At 39.6% G+C, this 14556-nt stretch overlaps 1 protein-coding gene across 5 annotated transcripts in view; it reads right to left on the bottom strand.

The window, feature by feature from the left end:
- The window catches only part of LOC126262646 (retinoblastoma-like protein 1), a 172246-nt gene that overhangs the window by 59258 nt on the left and 98432 nt on the right, over positions 1-14556 (bottom strand). For all 5 annotated transcript variants that reach the window (XR_007546748.1, XM_049959407.1, XM_049959406.1 and 2 more), the window contains 3 exons: positions 11713-11929; positions 10930-11133; positions 10520-10748 (listed from right to left, as the gene is read on the bottom strand). Coding sequence is in view for 4 of the 5 variants with exons in the window: in XM_049959407.1 (XP_049815364.1) it covers positions 10520-10748; positions 10930-11133; positions 11713-11929 (650 nt within the window). In the remaining variant the exon portion in view is untranslated. The remainder of the gene's footprint in view (positions 1-10519; positions 10749-10929; positions 11134-11712; positions 11930-14556) is intronic.

Below are 14556 nucleotides of genomic sequence, written 5' to 3'. Positions count from 1 at the left end.
CTGGGAACTCTGGGGAAAAAACAATGTTTCAAGAAATGTGTGACAAATCTTAATTCTTTGAACAGGATATGATTCACATACAACGTTATTAAGACGGCAACTAACACTTAAAGAAGTTGATCTTTTTGTTGGCAGTAAGTCATCTCATCGGTTAATATTATTATACCTGGAGTTTAATTATGAAAAAGTCTCTGATTGTAAGTTACTCTCAGAACAACAGGATATTGCTGCATGGTGATGCTGATCTTTGCGGCATGTAAAGGACATTGCTTTCGATTATGTAGTGTGGCAATATGGAACATGGGTGCATTTTGGTCATATGCTGAAGCCAGGTTGGGTCTGACGGATCACAAGAAGGAAGGCAGTACCTGTTAACAAAGGAAGCAGAATTATTGTTGTCCATGCAGGTACAGCCCATGGGTTTGTTTCTGGCTGTTTACGCGTTTTTCAGGTCAAAGAAAACCTCGAATTTTCATGAAGAAATGAACAACACCATACGATGGTTTGAAAGTTCGCTGTTATCAAATTTAGAGAAACCGCCATAGGTTATTATTGACAACGCGCCATCCACACTGTTGTAAAGGACAAAGCCCCAAACGATATATAGAAAAGAAGAAATCACACAGTGGTCACGACAAAATAATATAAAATTCGATGACAGAATGAAGAGAGTGGAACTATTAGAACTTAAGTCACAATGTAAGCCACGGCACCCAACATACCATGTAGACAAAGTTGCCAACAATCAGGGACATTCTGTAATTAGTTTACCACCCTATAATTGTCGCTTTAATACTACAGAGCTCATATAGGCTCAAATTAAGGGGTACACAGGACGTGAAAACAAGAAATTCAAACTTTCACAAGTGGAAAGACTTTTACATGATGCTATTTCTGAAGTAACTGTGGAAAACTGGAGCAATGTTGTAGCACAAACAAAAGGTGTTATTCAGGAAGCACGGAAGAATGAATACTTATTGGAAAATACTGTTTCCGAAAATAATTATTGCTGCCAGCGAGTCATCTGAAAGTTCCAGCGACACAGGTATAGGTGGCATTTTCGAGTTGTCAGAGGCAGAACACGTCAAGTGATAGTATGTTGCAACAAAACTTGTACCTTTTGGTGATGGGGGTTTCACTGTTTTGTTATTCTGAGTTTTATGATCTGCTGCAAAATTCATGGCACAAGACAAAAACGTAACAATAACCCTCTCTAAGCAGCAGTACATGTGCTTCTTTTCCCCACCCTGCATAAGTTGTGTCAGCACTTCAATGGCACCGCGCTAGCAGAAGCCTACACACAGTGGCAGCTGGCACCACTGCGTGGCTGCTCAGTGAACCGTCACGTACAAAGTAGTTTTAATCACAATATAATACAGAAGTATGCTGCAAAGGAAACCAAAACTCCACTCACACCCATATACTATGAGACGCAATTTAAGAATAAGAAAGAGAGAAAAGGAAGAACACCATGCAAACTGTGGCATGTGAGCTCTTTTTCATAAGGTGTCCATCAACAGTGAAATTATCCAGCAGCAAGGCATAAATGCAACAATGGACAAATGAAACACTAAACAAATAGCAGAAATACAAGTTCTGTCCTAAGATGAAACGGACAATACGATAATGACTCCAAATTGATTGGAATAGAAAGGGAAAGAAAGGAAGGCAGAAGAAGTAGAGGGTGCGGGAGTGGTGGCGGGGCACTGTCAACAAATGTAAATAGTTCACTAAACTAATGAGACAATAATAATAGAGGATTATTAATTTACTACAGTTAAAAGGAGAATAAATCCTGAGAATTAGTGTCACCTTTCATGTGGCAACTTTGTTGATAAGTGAATCTTCATTAATTGGAAAAATGTAATAGAAGGAAACTGAAGAAGTTTAACTTGGACCAATATTACACAGTTTTCAAAATCCTAAGAGAAGAAAGGACATACTGAAAAGGTAGTCAAGAATATTTCGTGACTTTCACGTGGCAATAGCCTTGAAAAGCGAATTCACAATATTTTAATAAATTCATACTACATGGTTACTCATTGGAAGCACAACAGTAGGATGGTCAAAGGCTGAGTGACTATACAACCTGAAAGGAACTGAAGATTTACGATCACTTTGAATCCATACGCATTACAAAAATGATTGTTTGGAGTGTGGTCAGAAAGTAAGGTGTATTTCTGTTTTTCTTAAAAAAATCTTTATTTATTCATCGACGTCAACTTTATCCCCTTCAAAGTAATCCTCCTCTGATATAATAAACTCGTAAGCACTTTTTCCACTGTTGGAAGCCCTTCTGGAACTCACTTTTTATTGTGTTCAGCTCCTTCAGCAGTTCTGTTTTTATCTCACCAATGGTGGCAAACAAGTTCATGGTTCTCTTCAGACTGGGTAATAGATAAAAGTCACAGGAGGACATGTCCAGAGAATACAATGGCCAAGGCCACATAACGGTTTTGTTTTTTTGCCAAAAGATCACAAACAAGCATTGATATGTGAGCGGGAGCATTATCGTGATGCAGTTTCCACAAGTGGTTTTGCCACAAATTTGTTCATTTTTTGTGGATTGATTTGTGCACACAGCACGTAACTTCCAGGTAGTATTCCTTGTTGACCATACAATCGTAAGGTAGGAACTCATGATTCACTATACCATTGTAATTGAAGTAAACAGCGAAAGACCCAATCTACCTTCAATCATGATGCACGCGATTTCTGAGATCACTTGTCCATACAGTTCACAGGCCTGTTTATAGAGGACACCTGAGTCGATCCCCTGGTGCACTCTGGTGAGCCACCAAAGAAACAGTATTATTTAAGCAATCGCAAACGTGTGCTCGGCCTGCTCTGTAACCTGTATTACTGGTATCCTGTCCATGTGCTCAATGCTATGCACAATTTGCACTGCCTTGTATCTTACGTAATGCTCTATAAAGTACTTTGTTCCACAAATTGTGTTTGTTCTTCCTATAGCAAGAACCTTCATACGTGATTGAAATTGATGAATTTTTTTTTAGTCTTGGTCCTTAGGCAGGTTCCATTGGGATGAGTGCGCACTGGTTTCAATATAATAACCACATACGTATGTTTCAACACCTGTTGTAACCCTGATTAGAAGTTCTGGATTGCTGCCAACTTCATTCAGCAATTCCTTAGCGATGTCTATGTGACATCGTTTTTGGTTGAAATTCAACAGTTTTGAAACAAACTTTGCTGCTAAGGTTTCATTCCCAAAAAATCTGAAAAATTACTTGGCATGAGCCAAAGGTTATGCCAATGACATCAGCAACCTCTCTGATGGTAATACGACCATTTTCCAGAACCATATTCTTTACTTCTTTTACACCGTCGTCAGTAGTTGATGTGCTGGGGCATCCAGGGCAATCACCGTCTTCAAAGCCTTCTCAGCTCTCTCTGAAACAATTGTACCATTCGTAAACTCTTGTCTTACTCACGATAGGTTCACGAAAAGCCACAGTCAACATTTTGAGTTCAGTGCTGCACTTTATTCCATTTTTTTAAGCAAAATTTAGTGTCACTTCTTCAACCCATCTTTTTTGAAAATAAAAATTCACCAAGCACTCAAAAACATGTACGTCCTTTTCAACTGTCAACAATAAACTAAATATCCAAAACAGCTGAAAATGTAAACCTACTTCAAGAACATGTGTACCAACAAGACAATTTTTAAAAAAAATTGAATGCATAAAGACTGCAAAATTAAAATATTCCCATTACTTTTTGATCACACCTCATATCTGCGCACGCGCGCGTTTGTGTGTGTGTGTGTGTGTGTATGGGCACACCTGTGTTTTCCACATCTGCTAAACCATTAGACCGATTCCAACCAAACTTGGTACACAAACCCCATCGCTGTGGAGGTAAGAACCACCCACCTACCTATCATAATTGAGGAGATATAAAACAACGGAAAAAAAGGGCCTTACCTTTCCCTCCACTCTTAGGTTCAGTGTGCTAGATTTGTTAAAGACCTTCTTTCCTTCTCCTGGTCCCTACAGTGGAAACACTCTTTCGCTATCAATCAGACTCCACTTGAAGACAATACTGAACTCTGCCTGACTCAGTTCACCTCTCCATCCAACTGTGATACACCTCCATTGCCCCCAAATCACCCCATTAACATTCCAGAATTTCTTAACCTCAAACTGTGCCACACCACCATTTCCCAAATCTCTCAGAATGGAAGGTAACTTTACATCTGCTTAAAAAACCGTAATCCACCACCTAAAAACTCATTCCGATCTTAGGGCAGGGAGTTTTTGGTTCTCAAAGATAGTACCTGCAGATTTGTTTACACCAGGAGTGCATTTTCACTGATAATTACAGTACGATAGTTCCTTGTGAGTAATTTCGTATGTGCCCGAGAGTCTTGCAAAAGAAGATGTCTGAAGCATTTACCCACAGCAGGATAAGAGCATCTGTGAGAGCTGAGAGATCGCTCTCTGCAAGATTTTCCGGTCGTAGATCTGTGCGTGAAGGAAGAGGTTGCGATGGAAGATCGTTGGGCTGCAGCTGCACTTTAAATACTTTTAGTGGTAAAGAAAAAACTTAAACAACCGCATTTGTGTTGGATAAGAGAGCGGGATAAGTGGCAGGATGATTTTGCATCATACTGGAAATTCCATTGTAAACCTTGTAATGGGAAATCCACATCAATATCGAAATGTTAAGAGACTAACAGCGATGGAGATGGAAGAAATACTCTTTATAATTGGGCCCTAATCTGCCAATCTATATGCCATTAGTGTGTAGGATGGGCTGCTAGTGATACTAATATTTCTACCATCAGCTATGTTTATTCTCTTTAATATTTGATAAAGTAACAATACGATGAAATACATGACACTAGTTTCATCTATTAACTTCACTTGTTTCTTTATGTTAATTACTCTATACTATAAAATTAGTTTGCCTGATTCTTTGAACTGTGGATATTCCGGTAAATGTCTTCTGTGAAGGTGTCAAAAACTGTAGCCATTCCAGCTAACTAACTTTGCTTCTTATCCCAGTTCCCGTAGTCTAGTATTGTACATTCCATAACGCTGAGCTTTCCTCGTACAACCTAATTAAACACACAACTTGGCCACGAGTCCACTTCCCAACAGCTTTCTTGATCACTTTTTTGCCAACACATCGCTGACATTCCCACACAGTGCGTATCCATTGGAACAGCAATCTCAACGGGCCTGACAATGCTGGTACACATTTATAGAGCAGCTCGTTGTAATGTTGATGAAGCACAGTGGCTAGAACTTTCAAACTAAACTAATTGCTCATGCTGTTCGTTTAGGAGCTAAAATGGACACTTTCTTTACTCAGAAACATTCCATGACTACATATTGTGGCTCAAAATCTACAGTTCCATGGATACTTTTAGCCAATAAGTGTGAGACTACGGCAAAATATATTATCAAAATGTGGTAGTGTATGAACTGTGAAATACGGAACAAATATGGAATGCAATAAGGCCACTCAGCACTATCCGAGTACTCTCAGCTCTCCTGACAATGCCAGTACAGTTTTTCTTGTCTAAGAGCTCCTGCGACGGGATCTCGAGAGATGGAGCTTGCAGTATACACGAGAGATCTAAACTTGTACAGCATGACTATCTGAAATCTTGTCCCTCCCTCAAACTCTGCTGGTGAACTGATTTGTGGCACTGTTTAGACAAAATTTATTACCCGCAAAAGCTCTCCAAGAGTGAAAACCTCTTACATGTATACCTAGCTTTGTAATCCAAACTGCCAACAAAGGCTCCACCACTATTACTTTGAACTGCAGTGATTCTCAGGCGGAAGGAGACCACCGGCTGTCAGATGCGTCCACCTACAGACCCTGCCACGGTGACCCTATTCCAGAAATCGAACAGGATCTCCATACTTTCCTCAAATCCTTAGGCCCATCCCAGAAACTATCCTCCGAGTCTATGCCTCCCGTCATTGTTACCAATTCCTGCACTCCCACCTTCTAAATGCTTCCAGGAGCCCATAAACATAATCACCTAGGATGCCTCACTGTGGCCAGTTACTGTCCCCCTATTGACAGAATCTCTGTTGTGGTGGACCAACACCTTCAGCCTACTATCTCTAATCTACCCTCCTACAGAAGACACACTAACCATTTCCTCCATCGACTTTCACAAGGCACTTTGTCTGTCACTACTGATGCCACTTCCCTTTGCACTAACATCCCTAACGCCGGTGCCTTGCCACTATTGGTCTGACTCCATACCTACAACCTCCTTCTGGTCTCCATAAACTCAATCACAATTACTTATTTGAAGCCATCACATTCAAACAAATGTGTGGTATAGCAATTGGCACTACATGGCACCATCCTATGCCAATTTATTTAAGAACCATCTACAGGAATCTTTCCTAACCACCCACAATTCCAAATCCCTCATCTTGTTCGGATTCACTGATGACATTTGGTCATCTGGACTGAGAATGAGGACACTCTATCAACATTCCTCAACACCTTCACCCACAATTACTTCACCTCAAGCCAACAAGCCACCTTTCTCAAAGTTAACCGCCACATCAAGGATAACCACATCAGTACCTCCATCCATATCAAGATCAAATCTACCAGCCACCAACAATACTCCACTTTGACAGCTGCCACGATACCAAGAAGTCCCTTCCATACAGCTTAGCCACCTGTGGCCACAGCATCTGTAGTGACACATAGTCCCCCCCTCTAATGAAATTACTCTCCCAAACACGTACAGAAACAGATCTCCTGTGCCTCATCTTTTCAGTAACCTCACATTTCCCACTTACCTGCTGTCTGGACACGAAGGAACACTCCACTTGTGACGCAGTACCAACCAGGTCACATTCTCGCCATGCCCTGAAATGAGGATTATCCTACCCACTATCCTTCTCACCCCCTCCACTGTGGTATTCCGCCACCCACCAATATGCAATATCCTCGTCCATCCTTATTCCACTCCTGAGTCCAGCCTTTGGCCTCATGGTTCATATCTCTGTTAACAGACCTACGTGCAAGATCTGTCCCATACATACACCCACCATCACCTACTCCACTCCAGTCATAGGCATCTCCTACCCCATCAAAGTCATGGCAACTTGTAAAAGCAGTCATGTGGTCTACTAACTAAGCTGCAACCACTTTCCTACTTTCTAGATGGGCATGACACCTGACTACATGAATGTCCAATGACAAACTGTGGCCAAGAGACAGCTGGACCTCCCAGGTGCTTCAATGACTGCTTCTCAGCCTGTGCCATCTGGATCCTCCATACCAACACCAGCTTTTCTGAATTGCGCAGGTGGGAATTCTCTTTGTAATATATCCTACATTCCTGTAATGCCCCGGGCCTATATTTTTGGTAATCCCTGTCCTTCACCTACCAGCCCCTTACCTGCTCCTACTCCAGCACTACTCAGTTTTCTATTCCACCAGTGCACACACTAGTCATTTTCACCTTTTCTAGTTTTTGTTTTTTTGCCCCCCCCCCCACCCCACCCCCCTCTACCGACTGCACCTAGCAGCACCCTATCGCCAACATGTCCGTGCATGCTCCCACAAAAAGGTCCCCTACCCCTACCCTGCTATCCATACCCCTTCCCAACCCAATCTCTTTCTTACCCCCACCACCCACATATTGCTTTCCCATCAGGTGCAGTTGCTGTATGCAATCAGTCCTCAATAGACAGTGGTAATATGTGTGAGAGTTTTGCTTTTGTGTGTGTGTGTGTGTGTGTGTGTGTGTGTGTGTGTGTGTGTGTGTACAAACTTTGGAAGAAAATCTGAAGAAAGTTATTTTGAAGAGAGGAATAATAGAAGATAATTAATTAGTTATGAGGCACAGTGGAATTGGTACCACCTTTCAACAGACAAGAAGAGAGTTGTTAACAATCTAGCAAGAAACCCTTATCAACAAATGTTCAGCATTATACAGGTAATTAAGACAAATATTAACTACACCTATGATTAGAGACATGAAAATATAGCATATATTTCTGGCAAAAATCGGCATTAAAAAAAAAAAAGGTCAGATGTAAAACACAAAAGTTGGTTATACTACATGCCTTAAGACGAACCTGATCGTGGGGCAACAGAGGTGGGTACAAGTAGTGAAAAGTAAAAAACAGTTATTAGAGATAAACAGGGTGGTGACAGGAAGGACATCCGGCCACCCCTAAAATTAACCTTGCCAAATCTAACTAACCATGCCGACCCTGCGAAACTGCGGTAAAATGGCACAATCGAAAGAAGAAGAAGAAGAAGAAGAAGAAGAAGTAGAAGTTATTGGAGATAAAATAATAACAGAAGTGATTAAACAGTTTTTATTCTCTGTAATAAGGGCTTTTTGAGAGGAGCCTGTGCTTGCTCTTTTTTCCTTTTGACTCTAAGTGTTCAGCAAATCACTGTCTCTCAACAACCAACATCATTTTCTTGCCAGTGAGCAGAGACCTCTGATTTAAGGTGTTTCTTGACATCATCTTTCTTTTCCTGCCCAGTTTAATAATTACAAAATCTGCAGAACACTGATTTTTGAATCTGTAGCATATAAACCGTGAATAACTTTTTGCAGAGTCCTTTCATAGGCCATGTGACCCACCCTGACAGCATAGAGGTAGAACTGACAAGGCACTTCAGAGTGGATATAGAACTGAAAATAACTATATTCACACTTCACAGGAAGACCCTCTGCATGGTTCCTACAAAGCTGATACTATAATGTAGCAGATGGTCGCAGGCATAAACAAATGACAACTTGCAACACTCGACAGATGAGGAATGCTACAGGAGGAACAAGCCCCATGCCCATCTCGCAGGATAACTAGCATAAACACACACTGTGTGTTCCTGTGAAAGCAGATCCGACACATGGATCACTGATCCCTTCTGGTGTCGTGAGAGCCACACTCGAACTCTGTGACAGACCAGACTCTTCGCTCATTTCAAAATAAGACAGAAGATAATGAGCTACACGCAATACAAAGTATTCTGTAATATCTACTGTGTCATTGCTTACTGAGGTTGCCAACATCATAAACGAGGTAGTTCAACCCTGAACCCTACCTGTAACTTATGCAACCATAGTTCAAAACATTTGTCACCTAAAATTGCCATGTTATAGCATCCAAAATTTCACAAAATGCCAAATTTAGATAGTAGATAAATGTTCCCGTTTCTTAGTACTAACATGTTAAGTCCTAGGGCTGAGTCCAGTCTTGTCATATGCAGCACGTGTCTTGGAGATGATGCAACCGCCCATTGTTTGGCATGAAACCTGAGCGTATCTTGTTAAGTACGCTGATATGTTGTGTTGTGTGTAGATGTGCACTTTATTTTGCAAATGCACTCTTATTCACATTCTCTTTCCAAGTTCAGCTTTGCCAGATGATGTACAATACCAGTAACTTAAAACTGATTACTTTTTTATATTTATATGCAGAAGGTAAAGCTATTTCAAATCATCTCTGACAAAATAGTTCATCTGGATACAATTTGCTATGAATCAGCATCTATTATGTAAAGTTGCATTTTCACATCAATATTCGCATTTATCACAAATGTGAATTTTTCTGGTTTCTACCTGACACAGGTCAAGGCATCATTGTGAGGTGGTGAACAATAGTCTGCACCAACTATAATTAGCTACCATTAGTTACTTGTTGAATTTCAGTGAAGGAAAACTGTTGAATCATAGTTAACTACAATAAGTATAGCTTAGACAGTTAATGCTACGGATTCCAGATGGTGAAGGTATGCACAGTTTATAAAAAGACATCTTAATAAAACAGCAACACCTGATGAAAACCAATTAACAGTCACAAAGAAACATCAAAGACTGAAGACGACTGTCACTATGAATCACAGAGATATGAAGACGCAAGTAACAGTGTCAATCAATTAGCATATTGAACAAATAGTTTTTGCAATTACTGTCTTATGTGAGCTACACAAACTGCATATTCCCAGCCGGGTGACAATATACAGACCTCTCAGCACCACCAGGAATGTGCTACAATGACACAAAAAACGTTATGGTCATGCATCACAAACAATGATTTGAAGAAAGTGATACAGTCCAAAGAATCATCACTGAAACACTTTCTAATAACTGCTTCAGGAGCCAAAATATTTTAGTCATCAGTGGATGACTTAACAGACTGGGAGGCAAAAGATCATGAAATATGAATACTAATACCAGCAGAATGATAAAACAAATACGTAAATAAAAGAACTTGGCCAAGTCAGATTTACATTGCTTACAATTTTGTTTCATTAGTCTTTGTCAGTTATTATTTTCAAATTGTAAGCAGATAGAAATTGCACAATTCTGGTACACAAAAATCTGGCTCTCTTTCATTCAAAATACTGTTCAACTTTTCAAGTTTTGACCTGTTTTACATTTCGCAGCATCTCCACACTTACCAGTAAAAGACTGTAACAAGCAAAGTAATTAAGGTGCCATAATGTATCATGCAGATATTATCACAATAGATGGTGAACTTACTGGACTCCACAGTATCTACTCTGTGGGTTGCCTGATCACCAGGTACCCTATCAACACCCTTGGCAATGCGATGAACAACTGAATTTTGGGACGAGGCCACAAAGTCATCTGTTTGCCCAGGAAGTGATACATCTTCATATGATGGTACAGGCAATCCAGAATTTTCTATACTTTCCCAGAGTGGACTTCCATTGTGCCAAGCCCTAGACTCTAATATCTGTTCTTCAATCTAAAGAAAGAGACATATCTCAGTTATACTAATACTAGAGTTACTTTAGTAAGAATAAAACACTTAACAACTATGGAAACTTTCATTCTGTGACATCAATTCCAGGCCTAACAGCCAAAAGTAACTGACAACACTTCCATAATCAGAAGCTATTTTTCTGTTTTTAATACCAGTAACTTACAAGATTCAGATGTTTCACCATATCACGAGAGAGTTGATCTTCGACACGTACGATCACCTCTATTACTTTGTAGAAATAATACGATTCCAAGTTTAATGCTTCTAGAATCCATGGAAAAGTTCTCTGTGAGTTATAGGAATAGATCACAATTTCTAGACAACAAGCAAAGAGTGAATGGTGAAATATTTCCTGTTCCAGCAAATTCTGTAAGAAAAGTGGATTAACATTAAATATTGTTAATGTAAAATGTATCTGAGAAGTCAACTTGTAACAATAATTCAAAACTACAACTTACACTGACAAATAATGTTTCTGCATTATTAAGAATGAAGCTGTGACTATCTCACAAATATAATCAAAGGCTTTGTCACTTACTGAGCACTCACATTTTCACTGAAAAGCCAGACAAAATTGGAACAGATACAACAGAAATTGGACAGAGGAAGAAAGTGCAAGACAAAGGGAAAGGAAATGGGGGTAAAAATTTGAGGCAGTGAAGTGAGATTAAGATTTGGAGGCAGAGGACGTAGAGTTAAGGGGTGAAGGAAAGGAACTGGAGCTAAGGGAAGAGGCAATGGTTGGAAAGTACAGCAAAATACACACAGCAAAGAAAGATGGAGAAGGGAATATGAGGGAGCAGGACAAGTTATGTACATGAGTAGGTACAGAAGAAGAACGAAAGGGGAATGTGGGAGAGGAAGAAGGGGGCAGGGGAGGCAGAGAGGGAGAGAATGCAATATGCCAAATTAAAACAATCAAATTATTGTTCATTCAAATACTTACAGTCATATCATAACCCGGTTTCTTTTTACTTTCATCAATCAAAATATTTTCAAGTAATTTATAATACAAGCATTCCCCTAACTGCAGCCTCTTTCTAGCAAAATCAATATTAGCATTTTGCGTCTTGTTCATCTGCTGTGTATACTGCTGACAAAATAAATTACCGAGATCTTTTATCCAATGTTCTATAGTTTCCTGGGGATTGCGAGCACATTGCCTGAAAAAGAAAAAAAATTTGAAAATTATATTGCAAACCTTACCCATACCCTAAACCCAAAACTGTCTGCTCTAAGATAAATATGTACTGTTGATTTAAGAGAATATACAATCACAATAAACTTTCAATGAAGCTCACTGTAGATGTGGAATGTGGCAATTTACATCCTTCAAAAGAAACTATTACTTGTCAATATTGACTTGAGGACTCTTCTATCATGTAAACTGATCCTGTTGGTCTTGGGTTCTTAGATACAGAAGCTCTGCACTAAGCTGCATTCAGATGTGTCAAACTTTAGCACTGTCTACGTGTATCAACACAACTGTTGGGCACCGGCATGGTAATGTATCATCAGTATGGTAGTTACAGGTTTTTCTGGTATTTCTGTGTTCTTGGAAAGTCAGTTTTTTTATGCAGGTGAGATAAATGTTGACCATATTTGAGCTGAGGGAATTTGGATGACAGTTTCATTTCATGGGACACATCTATGCCTACACTTTCCTGCAAGACATTTGGCAAAATAAACAAACAATATGTGGATCTTAGGATTACAACTGCTTAAATGATTTTCCTATTTAGAGTCAATAAACTGTGCAGCTTTAAAATCCAAAGACAGGTCAGAGGATGAAAGAGTATTTCAATAACATCAAACAGAATATAGTAGATTATCAGAAGCGTAGTGAAGATAAAAAGACTCTTTATAATTAAAAATCAAACTATGAGTTATGAATCAAATAGAAAGAAACATTCCACTTGGGAAAAATATATTAAAAACAAAGATTCCATGACTTACCAAACGGGAAAGCGCTGGTAGATAGACACAATAAAAAAACACACACAAACAAAATTTCAAGCTTTCGCAACCAACGGTTGCTTCGGAGTCATTCCAATCCCGGGAGCGGAAAGACTTACCTTAGGGGGGAAAAAAGGACAGGTATACACTCGCGCGCACACACACACATATCCATCCACACATATACAGACACAAGCAGACGTAATATGTATAATTACAATAACATATGTATAATTATACACTCGCACACACACACGCACACGCACACACACACACACACACACACACACACACACATATATCCATCCACACATATACAGAAACAAGCAGACATAATATGTCTGCTTGTGTCTGTATATGTGTAGATGGATGTGTGTGTGTGTGTGTGTGCGTGTGTGCGCGCGCGCGCGCGAGTGTATACCTGTCCTTTTTTCCCCCTAAGGTAAGTCTTTCCGCTCCCGGGATTGGAATGACTCCTTACCCTCTCCCTTAAAACCCACATCCTTTCGCCTTTCCCTCTCCTTCCCTCTTTCCTGACGAAGCAACCGTTGGTTGCGAAAGCTTCAAATTTTGTGTGTGTGTGTTTGTGTGTTTTTTTATTGTGTCTATCTACCAGCGCTTTCCCGTTTGGTAAGTCAAGGAATCTTTGTTTTTAATATATTTTTCCCATGACGAATGTTTCTTTCTATTTGATTCATAACTCATAGTTGGTTGCGAAAGCTTGAAATTTTGTGTGTGTGTTTGTGTGTTTTTTTATTGTGTCTATCTATCCAGCGCTTTCCCGTTTGGTAAGTCATGGAATCTTTGTTTTTAATAAACTATGAGTTATATTACATAAAAAATTGTGAACAAAATTACAGTATGGGCTTTATCATAAAAAGAAAATTAAAAGCAGTATTATAGATGTTGAACAAATACATGACTGAACAACAAGAACCATATTAAAAACAGCCGAAAGATACTCCAGGAGTATCATTCAAACCTAAGTACTAACATATGTTTTGATAACATGGCAGAAGACCTATATGAAGAATTACTGAAACTGATGAATTAAAGCAAATCCCACACTAAGTCAATCATGTGGTATTTTAAAGGGGAGAAAACTGTCTATTCTTCAATGAGAAATTTTGCATACAATACCAGAAATGAAGAGACTTTACATTACTAGAATTTGCAAAAAAGAACATGTGTGGCCTTAACACATTCTTCCAGAAGAAAACAAACTGCAAATGGAATTGGCAAGGGTCAAATTGACCAAAAAGTGAAACTGGTGACACATTAGCTCATCAAGTGTATCTGGATACCCTTTGCTTGAACTCTCCTTGGGACACTTTCAGTGAGGTGTCTGAATGTCTGTGGAGGAATGATAGCCCATCCTTTCTCAAAAGCCGAAACCAGAGAAGTTGATGATGTTGGACACTGGGGTCTTGAGTGTAATACGGAGACAACACAAAAAACACCCCCATAGCACTTTCCTTGTCAACTCCTGTTAACTCAGACACTGCTCTGATTGTTAAACGGCGATCTTGTCGAACAAGTTCACCGATTTTTTCAATGTTTCCATCAGTTTTTGCTGACAATGGTCTGCCAGTGCGAGTGTCATCACTGGTGTCTTCGCGGCCATCTTTAAATCGTTTAAACCACTCAAACACTTGTGTTCGCGATAAACCATCATCGCCGTACACTTGTTGTAACATTACAAACGTTTCACTTGCAGATTTTCCTAGTTTGAAACAAAATTTGATGTTAACACGCTGTTCTTTCTGTACACTCAACATTTTCAGACGCACAGACAAAACGTCAACTACTTAAAACAGACGCCACGGGCAGACTG

The sequence above is a fragment of the Schistocerca nitens genome, chromosome 6 (assembly GCF_023898315.1).
Source record: "Schistocerca nitens isolate TAMUIC-IGC-003100 chromosome 6, iqSchNite1.1, whole genome shotgun sequence".
NCBI lineage: Eukaryota > Metazoa > Arthropoda > Insecta > Orthoptera > Acrididae > Schistocerca > Schistocerca nitens.
Note: the sequence above shows the minus strand (reverse complement) of the source record. Positions and strands in the feature narration are given on the sequence as shown.